The sequence below is a fragment of the Sphaerodactylus townsendi genome, linkage group LG02 (assembly GCF_021028975.2).
Source record: "Sphaerodactylus townsendi isolate TG3544 linkage group LG02, MPM_Stown_v2.3, whole genome shotgun sequence".
NCBI lineage: Eukaryota > Metazoa > Chordata > Lepidosauria > Squamata > Sphaerodactylidae > Sphaerodactylus > Sphaerodactylus townsendi.
The window spans coordinates 69,197,429-69,214,288 of NC_059426.1; the positions used below are offsets into that span (position 1 = coordinate 69,197,429).

At 43.8% G+C, this 16,860-nt stretch overlaps 1 protein-coding gene across 1 annotated transcript; it reads left to right on the forward strand.

Annotated features, from left to right (window-relative positions):
* Window positions 1–585: 585 nt before the first annotated feature.
* On the forward strand, window positions 586–13,298 carry LOC125426715 (aldehyde dehydrogenase family 3 member B1-like). Its single transcript, XM_048485361.1, has 8 exons — window positions 586–663; window positions 1,078–1,198; window positions 1,374–1,459; window positions 4,212–4,293; window positions 8,132–8,518; window positions 8,774–8,940; window positions 10,548–10,647; window positions 12,219–13,298. The coding sequence occupies exons 1-8, from the start codon at window positions 595–597 to the stop codon at window positions 12,410–12,412; spliced, it is 1,206 nt and encodes a 401-aa protein (XP_048341318.1). The 5' UTR covers window positions 586–594; the 3' UTR covers window positions 12,413–13,298.
* The last annotated feature ends 3,562 nt before the right edge of the window (window positions 13,299–16,860 follow it).

Here is a 16,860-nt window from a genome sequence, read left to right on the forward strand (position 1 = left end):
CGAGAACTCACACGTTCCCTGAGTGCCAGGAGCTCATTGCAGCGAGGGCACACCCATGACCTCTGCCCTAGTGGTAGATAATTGTACATGTGACACTCAGTGCAAAACACTGGAAAGCCCCTTCACCCCTGCTGGCTTCCTGCCTTCATATCTAATTTTTTTTAGATATTCAAATATTAGACTTTTAATGAGTGCCTTCCCCTTGAGTTTTCTGTACGTTCTACTATCCCTCAAGATATGTCCTTATTCAGTAAAATTCTGCGTGCGCCACTGCTTCCATAGACTGAGCAACACAGCTAATAGCAAGCCCCACTTTTCAGGAAGCCCCACCTCTCAGAAGCCTGGGGGAAGCACACGGCTTGGACAAAGAGACAAAAGATAAGCCCTATTAACCCCTGTTAAAAACACACTGTTAAAAAGATGTGGCTTTGAGAAAGGTCCTCCAGAAGCAGGGCCGGTTTATGGCTCCAGCCCACCTTTCTCATTCTGCTTCTACAGTGTGCGCCTTTAAAAGGGGCAGAATTAAGAGAAATAGGAAACAGAAACCTGTTGAGACTTGCTGCAGGGAAGACTGGGCTGCCTCCTCACATGTAAATGGAGAAGCACAAAAACACAAAAGCACGAAAGACCCTTCCGTCTCACTGCACAGCTAAAAGGCCTGAGGTAAGTGTTTCATGAGTATTGGGCCACAAAATACTTCTGTTGTGAAAGTGTTACAGAGATCATGTTCTATTTTGTCAAATCTTAATTAATCAGAGGACGCCTTTTCCATCCAGAACTCATTGATGTATATACTGGAAGCCTTTGGCACTTAAAAAAGGCACTAAATTATTTCAGCAAACAATATCAAAAGTATGAAGCTCAGCAAGTGGAATAATCCTGTTGTATAACATCTTTTCATCTCCAGTAATCTTTGAACCTTATACAGTCTTTGGACCTTTTGTAAAACCAATTCATGTTGTAAGTACTCCACCAACAGGCTGGACACTGGAGCCAAACAAGATATTTCATTTTGATAACTTTATTCATTTTCCCTGGCTCACTTAATGGACCTTTCGTGTCTTTACATCCTTATAGGCCGCTGTATTAGACAATGCCTTCATCCGCAAGGACCCCTATGGTGTGGTACTCATCATTTCGCCTTTTAATTTCCCCTTTTACCTCACCTTAATCCCTCTGGTGGGGGCCATTGCAGCTGGTAAGTGAAAAGCTCTCTAAAGACTGCCCTATTCCCCACAGCAGAATATCTCCACAGCCATGATCAACGTACCCTTTGTTCAGCTAGTCTTGTCACAGTTGCTCCTGCAGGCTGGATCAAAGCATGTGATGGCTTAATAGGTCTTGTTACCATAGTCATGTGTTTTCTCCAACAGGGAATTGTGTGATCGTCAAACCTTCAGAGTTAAGCAGATGCAGTGAAAAGCTCATGGCTGAAGTGCTGCCTAACTATCTTGACCCAGTGAGTTTCCAGTTCTCCCTTATTTCCTCAGGGAAACCTAATCCTCATTCATATACATAGTCCTGTTCTCTGGTGTGATACTACAGAAAATATTCAACTCTGGTCCCATATCTCATAGGGTATAATTGAGAGAGAATATCTGACAGTTCGCAAAGTGTATGTATGTGACCGTAGTAAATTGCAATGGATATGCAGACAGGACGAATCATTGCAAATTCATTGTTTTGCATTGTTATGGGAGAAATGGGATAAACATAGAGCAAGAGTTGATGTCTACTGGAAAAAATGGCGCACTCTTATGTATATAACACTAGTGGTTGTGTTGAAGAATTATCTGTAGGATGACACTTTTCCTTGAGATAACTTACTGTATTCATTTTCATTTCATTTCAACCTTTAATGGCATATAAATTATTTCCATTTAAAAGAGAAAACTTTTAAAACATTTAAATACGGGTGTTTAAAATGCTTTCCAAGAATTTAGCCACTGCCAAGGTGATCGATGGATTGCAGTCACTTAGCAGAAAGCGAGTGGCCTGGAACTTGGAGTGCTCAAGTCTTGGAGGCAGCAGAGGGTGAATTAAAATCATGCGCAGGTTACTGTGAAGACAGCATTCCAGAAGAATATGAGTTATGGTTTCTATAGATCCACATCCGCAACGGCATAGTCTCTGATGTTTAGGGATCTGGAGGTATCTCCCTGAGGTTTCCGCTGATGGGAAAATATTGAGGCGTGCTAGCATGAATGCACGGCGTTGGTTAATGGATAACAGAGATGAGAGATATTTAGCTCTTGCTCTGTAACTTGGTTGTATTCCGAGGGAGCGGGGAGAGCATACAGTCACCTTTGTTGAATAGAAACGATGATGTCTCAGATCCCTCAGTCTTTCGCGCGATCTGATTGAAAATATGCAGTTCAATTATCAGTCCTAACATTGTCCAAATCAAATCCTATGGTTCTTGATTTTTTTCTCAATGACTTTGAACCAGTACAATTGAAAGATGTCTTTAAAAGGGTTGGAGCTTATATCACCTGCAAGTGATCTAAAATGTATTTTGAGCCAATACTTTATGGTGGCAATCCAAGCTTCTGTTTCCACATGTGAGAGGCCAACTTCGAGACATAAAGTTGGATAGGTGACACTATTCGGGACTCCCAAAATCCTTTCTCAGAAAATAATGCTTGGATTTTGTTCAACATCACGTTGGAAATCGCTTATCCAGAATTGGGATGCCGTAGAGAGGATTTTTTAGGCAACAACTTTGCTTGGAAAATTTTTAATCACGGCTTTTACTGATTGGTTTCCTTTTCCCATAGTAAAAATTGGATTATGCCAGACATGGTAATGCGTCTGGTTGATGGTCGAGATTAAGCAGGATCTATGAAGGGACCATTTTAGATTGTATTGAAAGAGTGATCCCTAAATATTTAAAGGATTGTAATTCCTGGATTGATCCTCAATATTGTTGATTTTCCAGGAAAAGAGGACGCCAGTTTTTGGAAATAATACGATTATTTTTGACTCTCTCACTGTTTAAGTTTTAGTTTTGTTGAGATCACAGTAATCAAAAAAAGCTCTTAGGATATCTTTTGAGTCCAATGGATGTTTGGGATAAAATAACAGCATCAGTCAAGCATAGAGAAGGAGGTGGAACAGGGACGACATTGTCCAATTTTAGGAGGATGGCCATTAACCTTTGCTACAGGTGGTTTTGAAGATCGTTTATGTAGATGTTGGGAAGCAAAGATGAGGTGCCAACACGCATCCCTCGTCTGACCCCCCTCTGGTGATTGGAATTTTTTCAGATAATGTACCAGTTTGATCTAATTTGACCTGACAAGTGGTGTTGCTATATAATTTACGAATGAGCATAAGTAACCGTGGCTCCATTTGGAGATAAGTTAATTTTGACCATAGGATACTTCTAGAAATTGTATCAAATGCACTACTCAGATCTAAAAAGGCTGCATATAATTTCCCTTGACCCTTGGATTGATATTTGTTTGCCAGAGTGTAGAGGGTTAGGCAATGATCCATGGTAGATTTTCCAGATTTAAACCCAGCTTGTTCAGGGCCTGTGATGTTGTTTTCAGTCATCCATGTTTTTAACTTACTTTCGAGGTATTTAGTATAAACCTTCCCAATAATGGACAGGAGGCTAATTGGTCGAAAGTTTCCAGGATCGTTGGTAGGTCCTTTTTTGTGGATTGGTTGTGTTGAAGGAGAAGAATTATCTGTAGGATGACACTTTTCCTTGAGATAACTTACTGTATTCCATTTCCTCTTAAAATCCTCAGGTGATTAAGGGGCAGATGGCAACGCCATTTGAAAAAATGAAAACCTAATTAGGGAAACAGAAGTCTAAAGTGGTAAAGCAGTGGGGGAGGGAGACGTGTTTAAGCCTTTTAATATCTAGTGTTACTCAGCTCCAAATTGTCCAGTAGCAGCTGTTATCTTTTTGGATTCAAGAAAGGAAGGCATTCAAAGCAAAACTAAAGGTGGGTATGTGAAGGGTTATGTGCCCCCCCTTTCCATACAACATGCCTTCTGTAGATTCTCCCTCCAAAGTGACTTTTCATGGGGCAAAGTCACATACATTTGTGTGAAAGGAACATTTGTCTCCTAAATAAACAAGAAAAAAATCTGTCTAAGGAACCAAACCTTGACCAGTGTGAATTGCTGATTGGACTCTTCATTCTTCCTGGTCTGTGACTGATAGCATCACATGACTCTTCTCTCTTATATCACAGGAGACGTTTGCTGTGGTGACAGGTGGTCATAAACAAACTGCGAAATTACTGGAGAACAAGTTCGATTACATCTTTTTTACAGGTAACTTCTTTTTAAAGTTCCAGGATGATGATTTTCATCATGAATTTATACAACTCTTTGAAATAAAGAAATAAAGGGTATCAGAAACTAGCAAAGTATGACTAGTCAACCCTTTAATTGCCTGAGATGAGATCTGAATCCAGATCCAAGTACTATCTTTCGGTTGGATCATAAACCAGTGGAGCTGCTTGTTAACTTGATTTCCTTTCCTTTCATTCTTTCCGCTCATATGGTTAAAGCTTGTTTGATCAAATATCATGTGCACTTATGTGCAGTCCTCTAGTAAATACCACCTTTGAGCCTTTATGTACCAAAATGTTTTTTAGCAACAGTGAGGGTAATATAAGATCTATGAGATAAAAGGAATAAGATTATTTTATGAGGTAAAAAAGAAAAAATAGTTCAAATAACCCTGGAATGGCACACAAGAATGGCATCAGTGAGGAAAAGTGGCAGCAGTGAGAGAGCATTGGCATGGAGGGGGCAAGACAGGGACCATGATCGACTGGCTGATCTACTGCCAGCAGGTAGGCAGAGGATCAGAGGAGAAGCTAGATGCAGAGGGTTTCTTGGGGCAGAGAAGGGGTGGGAACAGGCAAAGCAGGGGGGAGGGAGAGGGGGAGCCCCAAAGTGCTCCCAAAGAGGGTCATCAAAAAATGGAGTGGGAGAGCTCTCCTGAGGGCAGGCAGACCATGGCAAAGCACCAGGGGCCAGGTCTGGTCCACAAGGGGAGGGGCAAAGGGGTCAGTGGTGACCACGCTGGCAAAGGTGACACATCTGCACAGCTGCAGGGGTGCTGCCAGCAGAGAGGCAGGGGCAGGCTGGCAGTGACCTTCTCCCCATTCTGAGCCCCAAATGGAAAGGGAGCTTTCCAGGGCAGCCACCATTGAGTGGTTGCCCTTATGCTGACACCTGTCTTTCCTTGAGCAGTGTAAAGAGACTTCCCTGAAGAGGGTAGAGGACAGTGACATCTTCTGAGCTTGGAACTCCTACAACCAGTGAAAGTTGGACACACACACCCCCGCTCATGGGCAGCTGACAGTTGTTGGAGGGGGTCATCCTGTAATAAGAATCCCTTCAGAGCTGGACACGAGAATGAATTATCTGATCAGATGACTGTCTCGGTGCCCATCAGGCCACAACCTTTCATCACTCAGGAAAGTGATCCCAAGCTCGGATCATGCTGAGCACAGCAATGGATCAACATGTCACCATCAGTTCTGGTGGGGGTTAGGCCATGCCTGAGAGCTCCCCATTGATTAGGAGCCTAGTTGGCATTCTATGCATGTTTGGCACGTTGGGTATGTGGCACCTTCGCACTGATGGGGGGACATGCAGATTGTTATGATGGGGCACTGTGGGCTACATTTTGGTTTTGGCCAGTGTAACTTTGCCTCTGCAAAGTGGGCCAAAAGGGCTTAAGGAGCAGGCTAACTCTGGCCCCATCCGTGGGCATGCCCCCTTTGATGCTGGTGCCTCTCCCCTCCCACTCTCTACCCCTCCTTCCGAGGGTGGGTGGGCCACGATGACATGCCAGGCCCCCTCCCTCAGATGCCAGGCCCCTTCACCCCCACCATCCCCCCCAGGGTAGGCCACAATCAGATGTCAGTCCCTTCCCCCCACCCTAACCCTGATCAGGCTTTTTTTTGGCACTTTCTACTGCCAAGGGCAATGGACTTCCTGCCATCCGCCAAGTCAGCGCTCTTCCTTTCCTCTTCCCTTCCTCCCCTGTGACCCCATTGCAGCTGCACTGGCAGCTCTCCAGGGTGCTCCCAGGCTTATTTGACCCTGCAGCAGTATTAGCACCACTTGTGCTGGAGTCACACTGCTTCCACAAAGCTTTTGATCCCCCCTTGTGGTTTGTGCTGGTAATTTCTAAACCTTCAGAGTAGCAATAGCTAGAAAACTTGTTTAATAATCTTTGGTGTTAAACCCCTGTATTTGTGCTGGTAATTTCTAAACCTTCAGAGTAGCAATAGCTAGAAAACTTGTTTAATAATCTTTGGTGTTAAACAGCAAAACTACATCATCTGCATATAATAAGACTGGGATCGATTGATTTGTTAAAGGAAGGTGAAAGTTTTTACCAAGTAAAGCAGACTAATAATTTAAAAGTACATTAAACTAAGGCTTTTTCTGCACGGCCAGAGCAGTGGGGCTTAATCGGGATGGTTCATGCCAATGCAAGCCCCAGGGCCATTCGCATGAACAGCCCTGCTGGTTGCACAGCTGGCGGAGCAGGCTCTCGCAATGTCAGCACAGCCCCCTGTAAACGCTTCTGCGGCCGCAGAGCAGTGGGGCTTCATCGGGATGGTTCATGCCAATGCAAGCCCCAGGGCCATTCGCATGAACAGCCCTGCTGGTTGCACAGCTGGCGGAGCAGGTTCTGCACAGCCGCACAGCCCCCCAAACGCCTCCTTACCTCCTCCCAGCTTCCATTGCTCTGTGGAGGCCAGGGGACATGCCCAGTTGTGGGATTCAGCAGGTTCGCACCACTTTTGCAGAACCGGTTGTTAAAAGGGTGCTTGTAAACAACCAGTTGTTAAATTATTTGAATCCCACCACCGGAACCGGTTGTTACATTATTTGAATCCCACCACTGGACTTCTCCCAATGGCCAGAGCAATGACTGCAGGGATGGAGGCCCGGAAGCATGTCCCCTGGCCTCTATAGAGCAATGGAAGCCAGAAGGAGGTAAGGAGGCATTTTGGGCTGGCATGGGTAAAACACCACCTTCCACCTGCTGCTGTTCGCATGGCAGTGGGTGGAAGATGCTGCATTTGAAAAACTTCACTCCCTGAGCAAGGTTCAAAAGCAGAGTTTTGCACCGCTTGAGCGGGGTGAGCATGGCGCTGCTGCAATGCAGCAGCACCAGCTGTATGAACAGTGCCCCAGGGACAGTGTTTTTACGGTGTTCAGAGATGATCCTCTGAAGATTCTATACAGGCGATTCTAGCACAGAAATGCCAGAGAAAACGTTACTAGGTCATGGACTACCAGAACATGTTCCTATAGACCAGAAAACCACACAACAGCCAGTGCTTCCGGCGAGTTCCGGCACGCAAAGCCTTCCACAATGCTTTTTTTTTTCATTACTAAAACTGGTTCCTGGCTCTGGGGTAACCTCACACTCATTAGGCTCAATATTCACTGGCCAGAGCATGGGATAATTTACCAGTCACTATGTTATGTTACAATGTTAGCATGGCAGAAAGATATTATTTTGTAAGTCAGTATACACAAGTCGGAGCATTAGGTTCAAATAACCGCCAGATTATGGTCTAGATTGTGATTACGGCAGTCCCTATCGGGCTAAGCCAATATAAGCAAATTCTTACTAAAAATTCTTTTTTCTTACTCCTCTAGAGCACAACTGTTTTTTTTCTTACACTAGATAGTTTCCAAACTGAATCCAAATTTCCCTTGACTGGCTCTTTCTTTAAATAAATGGATCTCAGGATCTCATGTGAGAAAAAACAGTTGTGCTCCTAGAGGAGTAAGGAAAAAGAATTTTTATTCAACAATTATTGGCTTGACAAAGGACTGCCGAAATAAAAACCTAATCTAGAGGTTTTATAGCCATACCTGACAGTGTACTGACTTACAAAAATCTTTCTTGTATATGTATGATTGTAAGATATTAGGAAATGTTACTCACCTAGTGAGTTGGAGTACGCATGGGTGTAATATTTGTGACAGTACCTGTTGTACACCTGCCTTGATTATTATGGTGGATGTTTTTAAAAGGCATATGCATGGGAGGTTTTCTGGTGCAAAATTTAGGATGGGTAGTCATAGTGTATCTGTGACTTCCCCAATTTTTGTTTTACTTCTATAGGGAGTGCCCATGTTGGAAATATTGTCATCACTGCAGCAGCCAAACATTTCACACCATTGACTTTGGAGCTGGGAGGCAAAAATCCCTGCTATGTGGATTCCTGCTGCGATTTCCAGGCTGTAGCCAACAGAATAGCATGGGCAAAGTTCTTCAATTCTGGCCAATGTTGCATTTCACCAGACTATGTGATTTGTACTGCTGATGTACAAGACAAGCTGATTCCCTGCTTACGTCAGGCTATTCGTTCTTTCTATGGCTGCAATCCTCAGGATTCCCCCGACTTTGGCCGCATGATCAATGACAAGCATTTCAAGCGTGTCCGTGCGCTTCTGGACTGTGGCCAAGTGGCCATTGGTGGAGAGACAGATGAGTGTGACCGTTACATTGGTGAGCAAGTGGGCTGATGCTGGAGATTAGGGATTGCAGAAAACCTTCTGTTTGTGGTGTTCAGAAGCCTTGTTGGGAAGTGTTTCTTTTTTCCATATGAGTAAAGATTTGACACAGCAAAGAGGAAAGTCCTGCATTTGGTGGGCTTGTGTATTGGGATGGGCAGCCTCAAGGCCAGTGAATGCTGTAGCTGAAGGCAAGACATGGCAGCAGCACAGGAGCATAACCTGTCTTGATGTGCTCTCTTGTCCACAGCTCCCACAGTGCTGGCTGACGTGAAGGAATGGGAACCAATCATGCAACAGGAAGTCTTTGGACCCGTCTTGCCTATTCTCACTGTGTCATGCTTGGATGAAGCCATCCATTTTATCAATTACAGGGATCGTCCCCTGATTGTCTTTGCTTTCTCCTGTAAATCTGAGGTATATTTTGATCGCATAGCCAATCCTGTTAGGAGGCTGAGAATAGATAACAAATATCATAACATTTACCACTTTTTAGGGGTTGCCAGATCAGGGAAAGCTCACAGACTATCCTGTGTGTTGACTGTTGTTGCCCCAACCTTATCAGATCTCAGAAGTTAAGCAGGATTGGCCCTGACTAGTATTTGGATGAGAGACCGTTAAAGAAGTCAGCAAGTTGAGGCAGGCCATGGGATACCATCTCTGAACATGACTTCCCTTGGAATCCCTACGGTTTGTCATAAGTTGGCGGTAACTTGATTGCATTTTTCTACCACCATGTTATGGGGGAAATCTCTGTTTATCAACTATTCTGGCTGGGGGTATGGTTAGTATTAAACGGTGACTCTAAACCACCTACTATGGCTGGTGTGGGAGGTTTTAGCATGGGGAAAGTGATTGCTGTAGTATTGGAGGCATCTAATGCATAGTGGTTATGACATCACAGGCTATGACATTGCTTGCTGTATGGTTTCTTCCCCCTCCCCTTAGAAGTGCTACTTTGAGCCCCTCCATTTTCATAATCTCTCCCCCATACTTCTAATCTTAACTTTCACATTTTTTGAGGATTTTGCACTCTATCCAACACTGGAGCTTAAGTCTTGTGAAATGTAGTTTGAAAATGCTATGTGCTGTGCTAGTCAATGAAAATGCTTTTCTTCCAGGAAAAAACCCTTCCATATGAAAATAAACTTAGAAAGGTTTTTAAATCCTTTTTCAAAAGAAGCCCTTTATATATGTTTCTAACAGTGAAGCAGAAGTTACTATTTTGGTAGGTATGATTGCTTTTTAGGCTGAGCTTTAGTTGGCTAGGATGGCATTTTAAAAACTCATTATGGATCTTAAATTACCATATCACAGTTGGAAAGATAGCATCATTGCATGAACTGTCACTGTGCATGTGTTCCTTTATCATTATCTTATATAAACATGATGCATAGAAATCTCACGGGCTTCGTATTACCCATTACTTGTCATGAAACTTTGGCTGTACTGGGTACAAAACCCACCAGAGACGAAGCAGTGTTTGGTCCAAATGAGGTGAAATCTGATGCTGTCTAGATGTTTTCCAGACTAATGCTGTTCCTTTTCAGTGAGGTGTGACTTCAGGAGACTAAAACACGCTGGGAGCTGCTCCATCTCAGGGGCATAGTGTGGAGGGAAGGAGAGGCTTCAGCCCACCTTTCATCTCCATTGTGAGGGGAAATCCTATTTACTCCACTGTGGGGCTTCTTTTCTTTAAATCAGTGCACCCTGACTCAACTCATGTCACAGATAATATCTAGTTTATTGTAGCACAAACTACAGAGATTTTTGTGGCACCTTGAAGACCTACAGAGGTACATCACACCTTGGATTTAACCAAGCATTTCTGTGAATGGAAGGGACTTTCCTGCCTTCCTGTTGGAAGCCTACTGCTCTGTTGAGCACTTCAGAAATTACAGCATCCAAATACTTTGAAAGAAACATCCACCTGTTTTTTCTGATGACAAAATTAGAATGTAATAAACTCTAAACACTGGGGAATCAGGAACTGGCCTTATAACATTCTTCTTTTCTTTCCTTAGATTGTGAAACAAGTATTGGACTGCACCAGCAGTGGTGGCTTTTGTGGCAATAATGACTTGAATCCTATCGCATTTGTCACACTACCATCGGGTGGAATTGGTATGACTAGACCTTTCTTTTTGAAATTATCTCTGGGACAAGGAGGGGCAAAATTGTTATCTTGGTAGGTTCCTGAACTGTTTCTGGCACTTTTGCAGTCTTCATGCAACAGGGTGCAATTGGAATTAATTCCAAGTATGGCCCCTTCCGCATAGCACATGCAGAGCGGGTTGCAGTCGGGATAAAGTAACCCGCCCTTCTGTTTTTGCGTTTGCATGCCTCCATGTAGGCAGTGAACGGAGCCCGCTGAACCAATGCGGGTTGCTGACATGCCTTTGCATGGACGTGCGTTTTTTTGTTTGGTACCGTACTTACCTCATTCGGCTGCATAGCTACTCAGACAAGCAGGCATGGCCCGCCACAGCCTGTGTGGCGGGTGCCGCTTCCTGAGCAGCCGTTCACTCACAAGTGGCATTAAAACTGCATTAAAACAAAAGAATCAAGGATAGTGCAATTCTTGAATAACCCGTTTTGCGGGAGACAACATGGGGCAGCCTCGCTTTAGGGGCAGGAGCGATGCAAAGTTCCCCCCTGGAATGGGTTTTTTCCTGTCCCCAGCCTGGGTTTATTGGCACGGGTGGCAGGGGCCTATGTAAGCATTTCAGGCTGAGCAGCTGATTACTTAATCATTTGAGATGGTTGCTCATGAGTACCCCTAAACTAGCAGGCTGCTCTGTTGCCTCCTTCCTGAAACATTCAACTTGGAACACTTTCTTAAGCAGATGACAGTAACCATCAATCTGTTGGCTTAGATAGTTTCGCTGTTAAGGAGGTGACACCCATAACCCTTGGAGTGAACCAGAAATGCTTGTGCATCTGTAACTAGTAAGAAAATTTTTACCCTTGACAGCAGACAAGAATCATTTCCCCCTGAGCAGTTCACTGGTGTGAAAGAGTTCAGTCATCTCGTCACTGGAAATGTCACTGGTATCTAAGAAGGGAATCTATTATTAATGTCATGAATAGCATGAGGATTTTTTGCAGCATTTACTCCAAAGCAGCCCCTGTGAAATGCAACAATAAGTTCTGACTTGAATCAAGTCTGTCAAAATGTAAAGCCCACTCCCTTCAACCTTTGGTATTCATATGTGGCTTTCTTGATAAAAATAAAAAAAATGTCAGGATTCACTTTTTCAAAAAAAAAAATCCAAGTTGTCATAACTGCTAGGTTTTATTCACACACATGCCATGCCACTTTTGGTGTGTGAATCAGCTGTTTCAGTGCCTCTAGAACCTGATGTCTATAAAAGCACCACAGCACGATGCCCAACTACATTCTCTGTTTATGGCTGCTCATAGACTAGAGATAGGCTGTTCTTGATCTCTGACAGGGTCTAGCTTATTTTTATTGAATTATCTTTAGCCACTGCTTAGAGATACAATATAATGTTTGAACAAGTGTGAAAACAGAGTGCAGTGAAAGCACCAGGAGTGCTATATGGAAACACTTGTGACCTTTCATGGGTGAAGAATGATAGAGGGGACATGCTTGGCCTTGTAGCCTACTGGAAGGTCCAGCCATTGCATAGGATTTGCATAGAGTACATACTACTTTTGTGAATCTGTTGCAGGATGCAGTGGGTTTGGCAAATACCGTGGCAAGTTCAGCTTCGACACTTTCACCAACCAGCGTGGCTGCAACCTACGCGTCCTGTGCTTTGAAGAATTCAATTGTGTGCGCTACCCACCCTACACTGAACGCAAGCTAAGATTGCTGGAGTTTGGTGCAGCTGTGTGGCGCTGGAAACTTTGCACCCTGCTGTGAACTCCCTGAACCACAGAAGCCTTATGTTCCCTCAGGCTGCCCTGAGGAACTCAGTTGCTGTAGAGAAAAAGGGTTTCTATCTATTCTGCTATTTCTAGAACCTCGTTAAACGGCCTTAAAAGTCTCCTGCAAAGACTGTGCCTTCTGCTGAAACCTTGCCCCCTGCCTTGGCTCCTTGTCAGTTATCTTACCTCTAACCTTTTACACTTTATAATCCCAATCTTGCAAGCCTTGTGTAAAAAAGTTGAATATGGTATTAGGTAGAACATAGCTGTATTGCTCCGTTATTCCTCGGCCAGTTGCTGGCAAGGCAAGAAAAGGCAAGGAACTAGTAAATTTGCTTTGAGGTGATTGGACAATACATCCTCCATTTTTACACCAATTTTTTTTCCCAATTAGTACCAACTGGTACTGTTAACTGAAGATGGTGCAAAGCTTTGATACAAGATGGCAGTTTAATTTCCCCTTCAATTATTCTATTTTGCACCCTGATCTATTTTTGCCTTCCCAAAATTGATCTATTTTTGCCTTCCCAAAATTGCTCTTAGAGCAATAGTCATCTACATTAATATAGTAAAAGCAGACGGACAAATGTTGATATGTCTCTAAGGAATGCTAAGAGTCTAGGGATGCCAGCTTCCCAGTGATGGCTATGTAAAGGCTAGGTCCTTAAGGCAGTTTGATAACCAGAAGGAAAACCAATGCTAGCAATAGTATTTCTGTCACTCATATATCTTCCATGTAACCATGCCTGCTTAAATAAACATAACCTTTCTGGTAGGCCACAATTCTTTCACTATTACTTTCTGCAGAATAATCATACCCTGAAGTCGGATTTTTCATCTCATCAACAGCTACAGTTTGCGCCCAAGCATTATTACTCATTTACAAAGCCTATCAAATTCAAAGGACTTTCTTCCTAGTAACTTTGCTTAGGATTTCAACCTTATTGTTATGTCTTGCAGAAATCTAGTTTGCGAGAAAATGTTTTGCTTTTGTAATAAAGATCTTGCATCGAATCTTCGTACCAGCTCTTCTAGACTGTTTATTATTATTCTTGTATTTGCAATGCAAATAGGCCTTTGCATAGTAATATGAGCTGAAGGTTGCATAGTAATCTAAACTGAAGAGTAGTACCTGCTCCAAAGGGCCTAAAACCTAAATGTAGTCATTGGCAGATAAAGTGAACAGACAGCTTGGAGCTGTAAATCACTCCCCTCCCACCCACTCCCCTGCATTGTTCTAAGCCAGGGGTAGGGAACCTGTGGCTCGAGAGCCGCATGCGGCTCTTCTGCCCTTGCACTGTGGCTCCACGAGACGAGCCGCCGGCCCCATCCTTGCCCGCCCTGCAGGCAACAGTGCGGGTGCACCAACTGCCCACGGTCGGCTGAGCCGCACCGCAGGCTTCCGCTCTCACCTGCCCCGTTGGAGCGGGGCGGGTGCTTTCCCAGCGGCCGGCGAGGCCGAGTCGCCGGCTTCATCCGAGTCGCGAGGCCGAGTCGCCGACTTCATCCGAGTCGCCGGCGATGCGGCTGGCCTCCACGCGGGCCAGGACTTTTACAGCCCTGGCCCCGGCCTGGTGGAACGCTCTCCCTCCAGCTGTCCGGGCCCTGCGGGACCTTAAGGAGTTCCGCGGGGCCTGTAAGACGGAGCTGTTCCGCCGGGCCTTTGGAGGACCCAGCCGCTAATAGTGCCCCGTCTGTGGCCCTTAACACCCGGGCCACGACTCCATCACTGTGACTCGCCATGCCTCCCTTCATCGTGGGGAGGGAGGGATTTTATACTGTTGAAATGCTGGACGCCACCTTACATCTTGGATTTTAATTTAATTTAATTTATATCTAAACTTGGATCGCTGCTTTTAAATGTTATTAATTATACTATTTTTAAATGTTGTACACCGCCCAGAGCCCTCCGGGGATGGGGCGGTATAAAAATCTAATAAAATAAATAAATAAAAAAATAAAAATCCTTGCCTGCCCTGCAGGCAGCAGGGCAGGCGCATCCATGCACTTCTCAGAATGAGCAGAGTAAAAGGTAAAAAAACCCCTATATATATAGTGTTATCTTTATTTTAAATGTCAAAAATTATTTGCGGCTCCAAGTGTTTTCTTTTCCCGGGGAAAACGGGTCCAAATGGCTCTTTGAGTGTTAAAGGTTCCCTGCCCCTGTTCTAAGCAATGTGTAAACCTAATTAAAGATACAGAGCTTTTTACTGCCCTCCATCAGCAGTTGGGTGGTGCTACAACCACAGTTCTTGAAGTATGTGCTGTGCAGCAGGGGGGTGAGACAGAGAGAAGAAGGCTTTGCGACAACTGCCTTCTAGACTGAAGAATGATCAGTCCTCTCACTCTGGCTTCTCTTCTAAGTTATTTAACTTTCATCCACCCACAATCAAATAAAAAGGGGGACACAATTTTTGAATAAAGGATTGGTAGTGAGTAAACCATTCACTCCCTAAAGATCTCTTATTTGGAAATATGCTAGACCAAGGCTGTACTTACACATGTTAAATAGAAATCACTTTGGGCTGTTGTGGTTTTTTTGGCGGGGGGGGCGGGGGGGGCTGTGTGGCCACGTCTGTGGCTGGCATCTTCAGAAGCATGTCACAGTAAGAAGTGTTTCTTGAGAACAGTGATGCCATGCTTCAGTTCTTTCTGGTTCTGGACTTCTAAAATCCTCATGCATTGGTTATTGAATATCCCGGTTTGTTGACTGTACTGATTCTTTATTTGCAATCCATCTTGAGCCCCTGAGAGAAAACCAGACTATAAATAATGTAAATAAATAAATAAAGCTGAAGATGGGGACAGATAAAAGGTAAGTGGCTGGGTAGGAGGAAATGAGCCAGGACAGATGAAGACATAGGAGCTGCCAGGAGGAGGGAAAGAGGAAATAGTGGGAGGAAGAGACGCAGGGGAAACTGAGGGGATCCCACAAGTATCTGCAGATTCTCCACCACTGACTCCCGTCTAGTGGCCAGCACAACTCAGCCAGACTTCTCCCATGGAAGGATTCCAGGCGCAGGAAAGGTGGAAACTCTGTATGGGGGAAGATAAAGGTTAATTGACTGGTGGACAGGAAGGACAGAAGGAAGTAGGAAAACGGCAAAGGCTAAAAGGGGCTTTTAGGGAAGGGTCCCCCACTTGTAGGTTCGTGGCCTTCAGCTGACTTAGAAAAGTTTACAAAGAGATAAAATTGAAAATAAAATATTTACATGGTCAGTTAATTTTAGAAATTTATATAAAGCAGGAAAACATAAAAGGAAAGACTAGCCACAAACAACTTGGGAGCAGGAACCAAGTCAAATGCCCCTGAGTAAAGTCCAAAAATGAGCTGACAGGTGGACCAATTAACTACTCAGATATCTAACTTAAATAGCAAAGCAAAGTTTTGAGTTTCCATACCAATGTAGCACTAATATCATCTGAGTGTCCTGTGGCAGGGTTGTTGCGTTTTAAAATTCGTTTAAAAATGAATTTATAGAATGATAAACCATATCTTAAATGATAGGCAGGATAATTCCCTCCAGGAAGCATGCCTGTTATTGCATTTTCTTAGCTGCTAGATATCATTCTATTGCTAGATATCATTCATGGGAAAATGCCATACAGTACTGTCTTCAACTACAAGAGTGACTGAAATTTGTAGTATTATTTGAAATGTGATTCTGAGGCCTCATAAAACCTATAGGATGGTGCTTGTGATATTACTAATAAATAATGCTGCTCTCACAAGCCCCGTGCCTAGCTTTATAACTTTATAACCCCACTCTCCCAAGTTCCACCCTCAAATCTCCAGGTATTTCTGAAACAGGAGTTAGCAACTTTGAGCCTTCCTATGACTAAACAGTACTCAAATTGCAGACCCATTCCGCTCCCATCAACACATTCCTTATCTAGTTTTTCAGGCGCAGTTCACTTATATCAGCTCAATACTGGCTGACTTGCAGCAAAATATTAGTCAGACTCAAATCAAAAGAATTGGGCTGCCATGAAGAAATTAAAGAGGATTATTTGATGTGAAGAGATACAAATTATTATTGCAGTAAATTACTCTACTTTCCAGTATTCACGTGAATACCTCAGCGATTTTCTAAGCATGTCATAGCGATTGTCTGAAAGCCTAAAAGACTATGAGGATTTATGACCTGTACTGTTATTAGAAAGCTAATATTACAGCAAAAATAAGAGAATTGTGACACCTAAATAGAAAGAATGACTACATTCTTCTGCTCCCAACAAACCAAAAATAAAATATCTATCGATATATGCGTGTGTGTGTGTTCCCTAAAGTCACAGCCAACCTATGAAACCCTCCATTGGGTTTTCAAAGAAAGATATGCTCAGAGGTGATTTGTCATTGCCTGCTTTCACTTGAAGGAAAGAGTTCTCAGAGAACTGTGATTGGTCCTAGGTCACCCAGCAGGTTTTATGAGGAGGAGCGGG